General features: G+C 46.9%; 1 protein-coding gene across 2 annotated transcripts in view; it reads left to right on the top strand.

The window, feature by feature from the left end:
- The window catches only part of AHRR (aryl-hydrocarbon receptor repressor), a 70,157-nt gene that overhangs the window by 30,445 nt on the left and 25,564 nt on the right, over positions 1 to 14,148 (top strand). For both annotated transcript variants that reach the window (XM_036409611.2, XM_036409613.2), the window contains exon 4: positions 1,452 to 1,558. In XM_036409611.2, coding sequence (XP_036265504.1) covers positions 1,452 to 1,558 — 107 coding nt within the window. The remainder of the gene's footprint in view (positions 1 to 1,451; positions 1,559 to 14,148) is intronic.

The following is a 14,148-nucleotide window of genomic DNA, read 5'->3' as shown; positions in this document are numbered from 1 at the left end:
CATGGGTTAGTGTGTGTTAGCAGTGGGAGAGGAGGCTGATGGTACACAGCTTCTGAGAGAGAGAGGGATGGAGAGGCCAAGGCCACAACGCGGCCAAGAGGTGCGGGATCATGGAGAAATTAGCAGTGGGCCTCTCCTTTTGGGTCCCCCACTTTGGCCCCCCAGTGGGCTTCAGCCCCTGTGCTCCCAAGGGCCATCTCCCTTCATTGAGCTCTCTACCTGAGAACACTGGTCAGCACCAGAGGATTTAAGGAAGGGTCCAACGAGGCCTCTGTGGGGTGGGGGGCTGCTGGCCCAGGGGTAACCTGGTGTGTGTCCGCTCTGTGGGGAGGAGGGCCAGACACCATGTCTCAAGCTAGAGCTCATATTCGGGCCCTGCTGTGCTGTGGGTCTGGGGACCTGGACCCCCTCAGTGCAGATGCTGCCCACCTCTCACTAACAGGGGTGAGGGGGCGTCTGTGGGGAGCAGGCCCTGTGTCTGAGTGGAGCCCAGAGGGGAGGGGAGGGCAGAGCCTTGGTTTCCCTCACAATCGATGGGTAAAGCTGCCTGAGTAAGAGAGCAGCACAGACCGGTGCATCCTGGAGCAAAAGTTCTGAAAGAGAAAATGCTGGAGACTGAAGGCCAGAGCAAGTGCTAGGGCTCCACCTGTGGGTCCCTGGCCCTCAGTTGCACTGACATCACCCGTAGCTTCAGTTTGCAAATCCCAGAAATGAGGGGAAGCTGAGAGGCACTTCCCCACCGCCCTCCACGGAGGTGAGGCCCTGAGTTCCAGCCTGCATCTCTACTCGCCTGGCCTCTTGGCACCAGGGCCCTCCCATGACTCCTGGGTGCCGATGCAGATGCATCCTGGGAGCTGGGATATGAACCTCTGTCTGTCTGTCTGTCTGAATTCTTTCCCCCCAAAATGGAGGTGAAGCCAGCCTGGGGGGCGGGGGGGGGGGGAATGTGGGGATGGGAGAAGCATAAGAGTGTCGCCAGCGTCAGAGGGCAGGGTGGCAGTGTGAGGGCCGGCAGCTTCCTGGACTGGAGCAATCAGTGCCGTAATCGATGCCTGTGGGGTGAGGGCTGCTCCACCCGAGGTTCCCTGAAGCCAGTGGGGCTCTGAGTGGTTCGTAGAAGGAGGGTAGAGAGCAGTTTCTGGGGAGCAGAGTTAGGTGGGGTCCTCAGGTCAGGCCCAGCCAAGATGTCCTGACCTCCCAAATGTGAGCACGTTGTTCCCACCTGGCTGCCCCGGTCGGATATTCTGGCTCCTCCTGCCCTGTCCTCTTCCCAGGAGGCCGAGCTGCCCCAGTGCGTCCTGGTGGCCGCGGGTCCATGTGGGACTGAAGCGGGTGGCAGTGAGGAACAGTGAGGTGAAGAATGGAGAAATGCAACTTAACAAATGCTCGCAACTAGGCCTGGGGCCTGGGGCCTGGGGAGGGTGCTAACGTGCTCTGTTTCTGTCTGACAGCCGTGCAGGAGAAGTGCCCACACCAGCCAGTGGCTGGGGCCCCCTCACCAGGAGACAGTGGTCCCCGTGGAGGGTCGGCCGTGCTGGAGGGAAGGCTGCTGCTGGAGGTGAGCTTCCTTCACCCCCTCTCTTCTCTCCCCCCTCCCCCCCTTCACCCCTTGATCACACACACGGTCACAGTGCAGGCCTCTCCCCAGGGCCCGAAGGCTATGACCGTTTACAATGAACTAGAGTTAAGGTTCTGAGGCGTCTCTGTGAACAGAGTCCCAGGACCTCCTGGGAGCAGCACACATCTGAAGTCTCAGGTGCTCCCAGTGAGTGCTGGACAGAGACAGCCAGCCATGGCCGGGCATCGGATCAAAAGCCATTTTCATTCTGCCTTCTCTGATCTTACTTATCCATGGGGGAACCTAATAAAATACTAAGCAGGATTTTTTTTTTTTCCTTTCAAAATAAGGACAGGAAATTGTGTATGGAGCTTCCTGAGGTATGGCAGGTGCGGCTGGCTGGCCCATGTATTGATATTACACGCTGATGGTGAGGGCCGGGTTGGCTCTTTCTCCCGAGATGGACACCCCCCTCTGTGATTCTGGAGTGTTTCCCTGACCCTGTCATGTGGGCCTTTAGGACAGGGGCACCATGGTAGTTTCTTAGGGGCTGTGATGGTGAGGAGGTTTCTTGGTCGCTGCCTCGCTGGGGCCAAGGACTCCGAGCTCCCCAGGCCCTGGGCTGTCCTTGCTCGGCAGGGGCTGGGAGGATGCAGCCGTCCCTCCGTGGGCGGGTTTGGGGGACACAGAGAGAAGCCCATGGCAGGTGGCCCCATAACCAGCAGCCCAGGTGCTCCTGAAGCCCCAGGTGCTCCCCGGGAGGAACTGGGCTCCCGTGTCCCTCAGAGTGCCCACCTCAGACCCTTATGTCCAGCGCAGAACTGGTTCTTCCCCCCAGCCCCATGTGATGGGCGGTTCCGTCCCCCGTGAAGCCTCCTCGACTCCTCTCCTCCCACATTGGGTTCCACAGTTAGGTGATGGCTGAAGGGCAGAAATGGTGACCTACTGGTGCCATCTAAGCTGGGTCCAGCACGCCTTCTCTGAATGCTGGCAGCAGCTTCGCTCCAGGCGCTTCTTCTGCGCCCCCCCACCCCCGTGCTCCATGGCAATCAGAACGGGCAGACCCGAAAGGAGACCCGGGCCCTGCTCCCTGCCCAATGCCCAGGAATGACCCCCGTGGTTCCTGCTGCTCCTCCCGGGGCGAGGTCAGCCTTGCGAGGGAGGATGGATGGTCCCCTGGGCTTGGCATTCCTATAGAGACAGGTGGCTGACCAGCCTGGGTGGCCACAGTGACCAGAGCGGCACCGGGCCACCTGGGAGCTGCGTGTGTGAAGTGGGGACACCAGATGAGGCCCCACCTTCAGGCTCAGCCCCTCACCCCTCCTCCTCTGACCCCAGCTCTTCAGCCCATCTTTCCTCAGTGCTTTTTTGGGTCCCCCTGACAGCTTCCCTGAGCAGTCTCCTAAGTTTGGTGCTCAGCTGTCTAACTGGCGTGACTCCCATGATCCCCACAGGAACCACATGGCCCCCAGGATCCCACGTCTCTCCCCCTGCAAGACCTCTGCCCTTTTAAAGGGTTTGGGTGTGCACTCAAGAGGATCAACGAGCTTATACATTATTTCCTTTTTTAAAAAACGAAAGTATATGAGGAAAGACATTCTTGCCGTCTAGTTTGCCAGGTCCGTGGGTGTTTGGGGGACTCCCGTCCTGGAATGAGAGTGGGTTTCATTTCAGGTCTGTCTGGAGCAGAACTGGAGCCTGCCTCAGAGCGTGTGTGGGGGGGGGGGGCGGGGAGGGGGGGATGTCACGCTCTAGGTGGAGGAAATACTTCCATACTTCATTATTTATCAGGTTTTTAGGAAGCAAGTTCTTAAATATTCTTTTTCCTTAAAAAAAACTTTAGTCAGTGCTAATAAAACTGGAGCTGGAAATGTGGCAGTTTGGATTTTATTCTTGGCAAAGATAATTGGCATTACGTTTTTATTATTCATGTTCAAAGTTAAGATAATAAAATCTTAATCATAAAATCTTTTTAAAAACGTTTGTTCTGAGCTATAAATACAGGAGCTTATGCACAAAGTGCCCAGCCTCCCTGGTGGAGCTCAGGGGACAATTTCATGTATGTTCACACATGTCCTCACCGCCAACCCTCGTCTTGCCTCTCTGCTGGGCTTGGGGAGAGCAGCACCCCAGAGGGTGTCTTCTGCACCCCCCCCCCCATGGTTCTTCTCTGGGGCCTCGGTCTTCCCTGGAGGCCTCGGGCCTCTGACTGAGGCTGCAGCCCAGGAATTAAGGACCCGGCCTGACTCTTGAGCCCCCACAAGCTCCCTCAGGGCCTGGGAAGGGGGGCAAGGCAGAGCTCAGCTCCATTAGCTGCCACTGATTTTCTGAGTTCTCCCCAGCGTGTGTGGGTGTTTTTGGAGCTACCTTCCTGAGTGGGACTTTTCCAAAGAAGAGGTCCCAAGGCTGAGGGGTCAGGTCCACTGCCCATCTGCTCAGGGCACTGCAGTCCCCTTGCCCATCCTGTCCGCTGGCTACCAGCCAGGTGGGAATAGTGCTCTCCCCGCTGCATTTGAGAGCATGAGATCTAGATGTTCTTGAAGCCTCGTTCATTCTGCCGCCTCTTGTTTATTGTTCTCTGTGACCCACAGGAAGTTTCTGGAAGCTTCCTTTGGTTGCAGTCAGGGAGGTTATGTGGTGAGTGTCCTCTTTCACCTGGTGATTCTCATACTTTGGGTGAGAGATTCTTTGTGAAGTTTAAAAGCATCCCAAACAGAGCCAAAGGAGCACATTGAGCAACAATAACAAGAAAATCCCAGCTTTTATTTCTAATCTTCAATCTCTTGAAGACAGACCAGAAAAAAAGGGAGAGGTTTATGGCAGGGCATTAATTCATAAAAAATTCATAAAAAATTTAGAGCTGGCGCAGACATTAGAGTGCCTGTGGTCTAATGTCTGTTATTTCAAGATGAAGAAACCAGGACTTGCAGCTGTTAGGGGCTGGACCAGGGTCCCCATTGAGGCTGGGGCTGGAGTTGGACTCGGACCTGTGCTTCTTTGTCTGAATTTAGTGGCTCTTGGGCCCAGTGGCTCCAAGCCCTTAGCTCCCCTGGGAAGCCAGGAGAGACAGACAGACAGACAGAGCTGCCACCTAGTGAGCACTATGGCACAGGTGCTGCTGCTTATGGCCTGGGGGTGGGAGCTTGGTGGGAAGAAGAAACTAGGAGCGGATGTGGAGGGATAGAAGGTCCTGGAGACACGCGCGCGCGCACACACACACACACACACACACACACACACACACACTTACACACACTAGGTGTTAAGAGAGCAACATTGTGAGCTTTGAGCATGGGTCAGAGTGCCTCAGTTTTTATTTCTACTTGTAAGGTGGGCTGCAAGGCCATGTGTTTAGTGTGGAAATCATAACATGTTGGCAGGAACTGTGAACTTGGGCTTGGGTGGTGGGATCAGGGTGTTGCTATGACTGCTTGACTCTGGGTGGAGTTCAAGTGCATTGTGGCTGCATGATACATTTTCTAACATTTTTATTTGTAATTGAATTTATTGTGGTTTCAGTGGTTAATAAAATAGGAATCAAGTGTACAATTCCTATATAGTCATTGTGTATTCACCATCCAAAGTTTGTCTCCTTCCATCACCATTTATCCCCCCTTTCCACTCTTCTACAATACCTCTCCCTCTCCCTCTGGTAATCACCATATTGTTTTCTGTGTCTATGAGGTTATTGTTTTTTTGTTTTCACACAACATTCGTCTGATAAGGGATTCATTTCCAAAATATACAGGGAACTCCAACAACTTAATCACAAAAACCAATCAGATAAAAATACTCCATAGTCGAAACCAGTTTGGCTCAGTGGATGGAGCGTCTGCCTGCGGACTAAAAGTTCCCAGGTTCGATTCCGGTCAAGGTCTCCTTCCATCACCATTTATCCCCCCTTTCCACTCTTCTACAATACCTCTCCCTCTCCCTCTGGTAATCACCATATTGTTTTCTGTGTCTATGAGGTTATTGTTTTTTTGTTTTGTTTTTTAATGTAATCCCTTCTCCTGTTTCACCCAGCCCCGAACTCCCCAGCTCCTCTCCCCCCAGACTCTCTCCCCTCCTACAGCTGTCAGTCTGTTCTCTGTATCTCTGTTTCTATTTTGTTCATTAGATTCCACATAAGTGAAATCCTATGGTCCTTGTCTTTCTCTGACTAGCTTGTTTCACTTAGCATAATACTCTCTAGGTCCAGCCACAGTGCTGAGAAAGGTAAGATTTCCTTCTTTTTCATTGAGTAAATGTACCACAACTTTTTTTATCCACTCATCTACTGATGGACACTTAGGTTGCTTCCAGATCTTGGCTATTGTATATAGCACTACAATGAACAGAGGTCTGAATCAATGTTTTGGGTTTCTTTGGAGATATTTTCAGAAGTGGAATCACTGGATGATAAGGCAGTTCCATTTTAAATTTTTTAAAAAAAATATATTTTATTGATTTTGTACAGAGAGGAAGGGAGAGATAGAGAGTTAGAAACATCGATGAGAGTCATCGATCAGCTGCCTCTTGCACACCCCCTACTGGAGATATGCCCGCAACCAAGGTACATGCCCTTGACCGGAATCGAACCCGGGACCCTTCAGTCCCCAAGCCGACGCTCTATCCATTGAGCCAAACTGGTCTCGGCCCATTTTTAATTTTTTTGAGAAGCTCCATACTGTTCTCCACCATGGCTGCACCAATCTGCATTCCCACCAACAGTGCATGAGGGTTCCCTTTTCTCTACATACTCACCCAACACTTGTCATTTGTGGATTTACTGATGATAATAGCCATTTTGACAGGTGTGAGGTGATGTCTAATTGTGTTTTTAATTTGAATTTATCTGATCAGTAGTGACATTGAACATCTTATCATATATCTATTGGCCATCTGTATGTCCTTTTTAGAGAAGTGTCTATTCAGATCCTTAGCCCATTTTTTAAATTGGATTATTTGCTTTTTTTGGTATTAAGTTTAAGTTCTTTATACATTTTGGATATTATGTATCATTAGTGAATATATCCTTCCACTCAGTCTTTAATCTTTCAACCTTAAGTATGATAGTAGCTTACGTTTGTTTTATTGTATTGTTTTTTGTAGCTATCTTATATGAGATTAAGAAATTTCCCTCTATTTCTTGTTTTCTGAGATGTCTTATTATGAATGAATGTAAACGTTTGTCAAAGTCGTTTTCTGCATCTATCAAAATGATCATGGTATTTCTTCTGGTAATATTGTAAATTTCATTGACTGATTTTTCACATGTTGAGCCCTCCTTGCATGCTCAAGATAAATCTTATTGCTGGATTATATTTGTTTATATTTTGTGGGAATACTTGTGTTTATGTTCATGAGAAATATTTTTGTAGTTTTCTTTCTTGTGATGTTTTTGTCTGGTTTTGATATGGTAATGTAGGCTTCAAATTAGTTGAGAGTATTCTCTTCTCTTCTGTTTTCTGGAAGAGATTGTGTAGAATTGATATTATTTCTTCCTGAAATGTTTGATGGAATTCATCAGTGAAAACAACTGGTCTGGGAGTTTTCTTTGTTAGAAGATTTTTGTAAATATGAATTCAACTTCTTTAATAGATATAGAACTGTTTAGGCTATCTGTTCTAGTGTGAATTTCAATAGTTAGAGTCTTTCAGAAAATTGGTCCATTTCACCTATTTTATTGAATTTTCAGATACAGAGTTAGTTGTCCATGGCTTTCCCATATTGTTCTTGTAATGACCATAGTTTCTTTAGTGGAGTCTCCTCTTTTATTCCATTGATAATATGTATCATTTTTAAAATTTTTCTTAGTCAGTTAGATTAGAGGTTTACCAATTTTTACTTTTTTCAAAGACAAAAGTATTAGTTTCATTGATGGTTGCTATGGACTGAATAATTATATCCCTCTTCCCCCCAATAAAAATTCATATGTGGAGATCTAATCTCCAATGTGATGGTTTTTAGATATGGGGCCTTTGGAAGGTGATTAGGTAATGAGGATGGAGCTCTCATCAATGGGATTAGTACCCGTATAAAAGAGGCCCTAGAGAGATCTCTTCCCCTTCTGCATGTGATGTTACAGAAAAAAAAAAAAAAAAAAAAAAAAAAAAAGAAGACGGTCATTGATGAGTCAGGAAGTGGGCCCTCACTAGATACTGTCATTGGTGAGGTATTCTGTAAACCTCAGATATATCCAGTTGATAATGTTCTAATCTTGAATATCCTTGTTGATTTTCTATCTAGTCTCAACCTTAAAGACAAGGATTAACCTTTTCCAGTATAATTGTGGATTTTTAAACTTCTCTCGGTTCTATCAGTTTTTGCTTTATGTAGTTTGAAGTTGTGTTGGAGGGTGCGGACTCATTTAGGGTTATGTTGTCTTCATGAATTGACTCTTCTGTTATTATCATTATGTAAAATAATTCTTTATTGTTGATCATTTTCCTTGTTCTAAAGTCTAGTTTTGCCTGATACTAATATAGCCACTCTGCCTTTCTTTTTACTAATATTTGCTTCTCATATTTTACTTCATCTTCTTACTTTTAATCCACTTATGTTATATTTAAAGTGCATTTCTTTTTCTTTTTTTAAAATATGCATATTATTATTTATTTAGATGTTAAATTCTTGCGCTGGATTCTTATAGGTTGGTGAATACTTACAAGTTATTTCTCTCATAGAACTATAACCACACATTCCCTGACAGGATAAGTATATGGTTGAGCTAACATTAATACACATCACCATTTTATCAATTACATAATAAAACAAATTATCATGTATCCAAATATTAAGTTACACAGCTCAAAGGCATATAAAATATTAAATGTCTGCTCAATTCATTAGCAGAAACACACCTTTTTTTTTTTTTTTGCAAGAGAGGGTGGGTCCTAGCCAGTTTGGCTCAGTGAATAGAGCATCAGTCTGCAAACTAAAGGTCCCAGGTTTGATTCCGGTCAAGGTCACATGCCCAGATTGCAAGCTCAGTTCCAGTAGGGAGTGTGCAGAAGGCAGTCAGTCAATAATTCTCTCTCATCATTGATGTTTCTATCTCTTTCTCCCTCTCCTTTACTCTCTGAAACCAATTTGGAAAAAAAAAAAAAAAAAAAATATATATATATATATATATATATATATATATATATAAATATATATATATATATATATATATATATATATATATATATATATATATATATTAAAGAGAGGGTGGGAAGAGGGAGAAAACCACACACTTCAAACAAAAATAAGTTGGTAAACAACTTCAGAAAGCCTGAAAAAAAATAAGAATTTTATGATTAAGAATTGTTTTTGGGTACAATATCAAAGCATCTCTAAAAGATATTTACTAAATTAAAGAGCATATTCTGTGTTCTGCACCAAACAAATGACAAAGCTTACTAAAAATACTTACTCATCCCTTCCCATTCCTTTCTCAGGCCCTTCTTGTAAGTTGCACCCCACGTGCAAACCTTAAAATTAATGTGAGACTTTCTGCTGGAGATATTAAAGACTTGAACTTCTGTACAATGTAGATTTTCAAAAGGGAGGCTTTCTCCTAACAGCACAAGGTGAGATTTATAGGAAGACAGGACTTGGTATAAATTTTTTTTTAGAAGTTGAGCAAACCTGGTTGTATACTTGTATGAATGTGGGAGATGTGAACTTAGGGGGAGCAGGCAAAAACAGGCCCTATTTCCTGTGTTTGAAATGACATAAGGGATAAACCACATAAGGTCCAGAGTGTTCAGAGTTCCTGGGATTGTTAGCTCTGTATGAAACTAAAAATACACAAGTATTGTGCTGGGTATTTGGGTATCTAATCTTTCTAAAGCTCTTATAGCTAGTGTATTGATAAGATTCTGGCCCTGGAAATAGACTTAAACACATACCTCAATACTTAATGATTTCAGGAAAAGTTCATTGGTACAAATGATAAACACATTTTAAATGCTGAGCAGTAACAATCTTTTGCTAAGTGTCAAAATAAGTTGATGGTAACCCTCATAGAGAGGTTGGTATTCTATCAAGCTTGTGGCCTGGGAAAACGGCTTTTCAATACTCCCAAGGAAGCTTTGTTAGACTTCTTCACCAAGCCGGCATGTTGGCTAACATGAATGACAAATGAGTTCTGTCTCCAGTTCCACTTCCAGGGCATGGCATTGGGCGCCTGTTTTACTGAATGCAGCAGCTGTTTCTGCAGCCATTGGAGTCTTTGAAACGCAGCCACAGGTTAGGACGATATTTCTCCACTGTGTGGTTCCATGGGTTGCTCAGTGTCACACCCTATGAAAGGGCAGAGCAGGGATTGGCCCCCACAACCCCCTCTGAGGGACTCTGCAGGGCCCTGCCTGAGGCGGCCCAGTGCGGGGCTGGTGGCAGAGCCAGGGGCCGTCCCACAGTCAGCAGAGATGAGGATCTCAAGTGGAGTGACCCTCCCCGCCCTGCAGAGCACTCCCAGAGCTTCGGTGTTAAACCTCAAAGCCGAAGCACCAGGGGAACTGGACTGGTCCTGTTCCTGTGATGCAGTCCCCGAGGCCTCCGGTTCCTGCTCAGACTGAACTGGGAACGTGGCTGGGTGCCTGGCTGCCAGTTCTCAGGACAAAACTCGTATTGTAGAGGATTTTCTCCGAGCATCTCACACAGAAGAGGAAATGGAACCCAGTTAGAAACCCATGGGCAACAGAACTGAATAATGACACCCAGAATGGCAGGCTGGATGGCGACCCATGGACAAGGGTCCTTCTGGGGACCCAGGAATCAAGGTCCATGCAGGCAGCTGGGTCTGGGTACTGCAGTCCTGGCTCTTCAGGGAAACCAACCACCCAAAGTTTGGTGACAATGTGATGAGGGTCCTGGGGGGCCCAGGTGGGGTGGTGAAGGCTGAGAGGAGGGGGGATCGGGGGTGAGTGGGCAGTTGGGTATGAGCAGGGCTTGTCAACATCAGGCTGAAGGCACACATTTTCAAGGGAAAAGCTGTGAATTCAGGCAATGTTCATGACAGTTTCATAATTTCACAGAAAGTCCTTGAAAACCAAAGAGAAATAGCCATGGAGGTCACTGGGAACAGTGGTGAGTGGGCCCTGGACCCTGGACACATGTGTTCAAAGAGCATTGAAGAGATTAAAGTAAAAACACAACCAACATTGGGGGACTGAGAGATTATCTGAGCATGTGGACATGGTGGCCCCTGGTCAGTTATAAACATAACCAGGAAGCAGTTAGCCACCAGGAGGTTGGGGTCTCTGGGTTCTGACACAGTAGAATGGCCGATTCCTGGTCAAGGGCACATACCTAGGTTGCAGGTTTGATCCCTGGCCTGGTCACATGCATGTGGAGGCAACCAATAGATGTGTGTCTCTCACATTGATGTTTCTCTCTCTCTTCTGCTTCTACTCCTTCCCTCCCTTCTACTCTTTCTAAAAATCAATGAAAAAAATATCCTCAAGTGAGGATTAATAATAATAATAATAATAAAAAGATGTCATTAAGCTCTTCAGAGAAATCTGAAGGTTAACAAAATGAAAACAGGTTTCTGTAAGAGGGAATATTCAGAGACTTAAAAAAAAAAAAAAGAGATCAACAATTAAAAGCATGAGAGCCAAACTTAGAAATATGTAGGAGGGTCAGAAATATCATAAAAGTTGAGCCTGCTCAGTGTAGCTCAGTGATTGAGCATCGATCTGTGAACCAGGAGGTCATGGTTTGATTCCCAGTCAGGCACATGCCCGGGATGTAGGCTCCATCCCCAGTGTGGGGCGTGTGGGAGGCAGCCGATCAATAATTCTCTCTCATTATTGATGTTTCTATCTCTCTCTCCCTCCTTCTCTGAAATCAATAAAGAAATATTTTTTAAAAAAAGAAAGAAATTAGATTTTGAAAGGATCTTTCTAAGAATAAAAGAAAAGTAGGGAAGAAGAGGAGAGGAAAGTCAGGCAGACTGCCAGACCCCACAAGACCTGAGTAAACTGTTCCAGAAAGCTCAGAGGGAAGGAAATGGGCAAGGAAGCAACCAGAAGGCTTCCCAGAACCGAGGACCGAGTTTCCGGCCCAGAGGTCCCACTGGGTGACTAGCACAATGGCTGAGAGAACGGAGGTGTTCGCCTTTGTGAAATTCTACACCCGGGACAATGGGAACCCCTCTGCGCTCCCAGAGAGAAGGAGCACGTTCAGGACGTGTCTGTCCACAGGACGCTGGGGGCTGAACCGCCAGGAGGACATGTCTGCAAAGCGCTGGGGGGAGTGCTTTCTCACCTGGGACACGCACACACCTGTTCCTTCCCCGGAGAGGAGGTGGCATCAGGACAGCTTCAGACATTCGAGGCTCAGAGGTTTCCCCTCCTCCGCAGAGTGTCTCAGGAGGAAGGTCTCTCCACCAGAACCAAGGTGACAAGAAGGGGATGGGGGCAGGCTTACAGGAGAGGGTGGACAGGACACCTACAGGGGAAGGCGTTACTCCACCCGGGCAGATTTGGGGGTGAAGTCGGGACCGTGTACCTAAGGCAACACACAGTTTGTTAACTCCAGGCCCAAAGATGGTGGAGGGACAGTGAGGTGTTCAACATGCATCAGCCTGGCTCAGCCAAGAAGGGTCTGTGATAACACAAACACTGCTGTCGCTTTAAGCAAAATTATGACACAGCTAGATTGGGATGGGGAGGGGAAGCGAGCGTGCGAGCGTGTATCGTGAGCAGGTACACTGGCAGCCAGCCAACTGTGATGTCTGAACCCTGGGGGATGGAGAGCAAGCTGTTATGTAAGCCAGCAGCTCAGCGAGCTGAGGTCTGCCCCCCCAGCCGCCCCACCGCAGGCAGCAGCTCCAAGCCACAGCTCCCAGGAGCGGAAGCTGCAGGCGGGGTCAGGCACGGACTGCTAATTTTGACAGGTGTGAGGTGCCCCATGCCTCTCCCCCCCTCCCCCAGGCATCTAAAAGTTTACGCATCTGACTTTAACCCCTTTGTTCCAGTAAATTTACATTTTTATCAGATAGAAGATTGTCTACAGCTTTCTCTGGGTTCCTTGCCCCTGGATACATCTTTTGCATTCTTTTCAGTTTTCCTTCCAGTGGTTATTTTAACCTATGTGTACTTCTTGTAATCACTCTTATTTGTGGGCTAATTTCTGTCATCGTATTTCCTATTTCCCATTTACCATACTTTCATTAGTTTCCTTTTCTCTCTCTCTCTCTCTAGCTCTCTATTTGTAGATTGAACTTCCATATGCTTTTGTTCTTTTGGGGTTATCTTTGGCATAAGCCCTTTTAATGTTGGTTTTATCTGATTTATTAGATTTATCAGTGTTGGCATTTCCCCAACAAGACGTGCACCCGCATATGCTTGGGTCTTCTGGTTCCCGGCGCCTCACTGCACACCCCCCCCCCCACACATTTGCACATTGATTTGGTCTAGAAGTTGAATCCTGTATGGCACAGATTCTTGTCTTTGTCCTCTTTAAAGTTTACTGGGATATGCTCACCATCCTTGTCATGCCTTGCAGTCCGGATGTGTTTCTCTTTGAGGGATTCCCCCAAAGTGTTTTCCTTGTGGGTCTGGGTGTGGAATCTTCCTTGGCCCCCCCCTTCCCGCCCCCCCCCCCCTTTGCTGGAATGTTGTTGTATCTTCACATCTGGATAATGATGGGGCTGAATATACAATTTTAGGTTCCAAGTTTTTATCCTTCGACATTGAAAAATATTGTCATGTGGTTTGCAGTGTCCTTGTGACTGCCAGTGTGGAGAAGCCTGAGGGGTTCGATCCCCATTCTTTCTTGCCATCTCTCGCCAACTCTGCGATTCTTTCTTTGGCTTTGATGTTCTTAAATATCTTTCTTTCTTTTTTAAAAAAAATATATATTTTTATTGATTTTTTTACAGAGATGAAGGGAGAGGGATAGAGAGTTAGAAACATCGATGAGAGAGAAACATCGATCAGCTGCCTCCTGCACACCGCACACTGGGGATGTGCCCGCAACCAAGGTACATGTCCTTGACTGGAATCGAACCCGGGACCCTTCAGTCTGCAGGCTGAACCAAACTGGTTAGGGCTTAAATTTCTTTCTTTTAAAAAAAGATTTTCTATTGATTTTTAGAAAGAGAGAAACATCGATATGATTGGCTGCTTCCTGCATGCCACCCAACTGGGGATCCAGCCCCCAACATGGGCATGGGCCTTGACTGGGAATTGAACCAGCAGCCCTTTGTTGCACAGGACGAGCCACACTAGCCAGGGCAGATATTCTTTTTTTTTCCTTTTTTTAATATATTTTATTGACTTTGTACAGAGAGGAAGGGAGAGAGATCGAGAGCTAGAAACATCGATGAGAGAGTCATCGATCAGCTGCCTCTTGCACACCCCCTACTGGGATATGCCCGCAACCAAGGTACATGCTCTTGACCGGAATAGAACCTGGAACCCTTCAGTCCCCAAGCCGATGCTCTATCCATTGAGCCAAACCGGTTTCGGCCAGGGCAGATATTCTTAACTGTCACTGTGTCCTTTGCCTGTGTCACCTGTGTGGTGCTCTGCGCTCTGTCCCTCTGAGCTGTTCTGTCCTTCATACAACCTTGTCCCCTCTGCATCATTGTTTCAGCTACTGGAGCTGCA

The sequence above is a fragment of the Pipistrellus kuhlii genome, unplaced genomic scaffold, assembly GCF_014108245.1.
Source record: "Pipistrellus kuhlii isolate mPipKuh1 unplaced genomic scaffold, mPipKuh1.p scaffold_m20_p_4, whole genome shotgun sequence".
NCBI lineage: Eukaryota > Metazoa > Chordata > Mammalia > Chiroptera > Vespertilionidae > Pipistrellus > Pipistrellus kuhlii.
The sequence above is the reverse complement of the archived record's forward strand: the minus strand, read 5'-3'. Positions and strand labels throughout refer to the sequence as shown.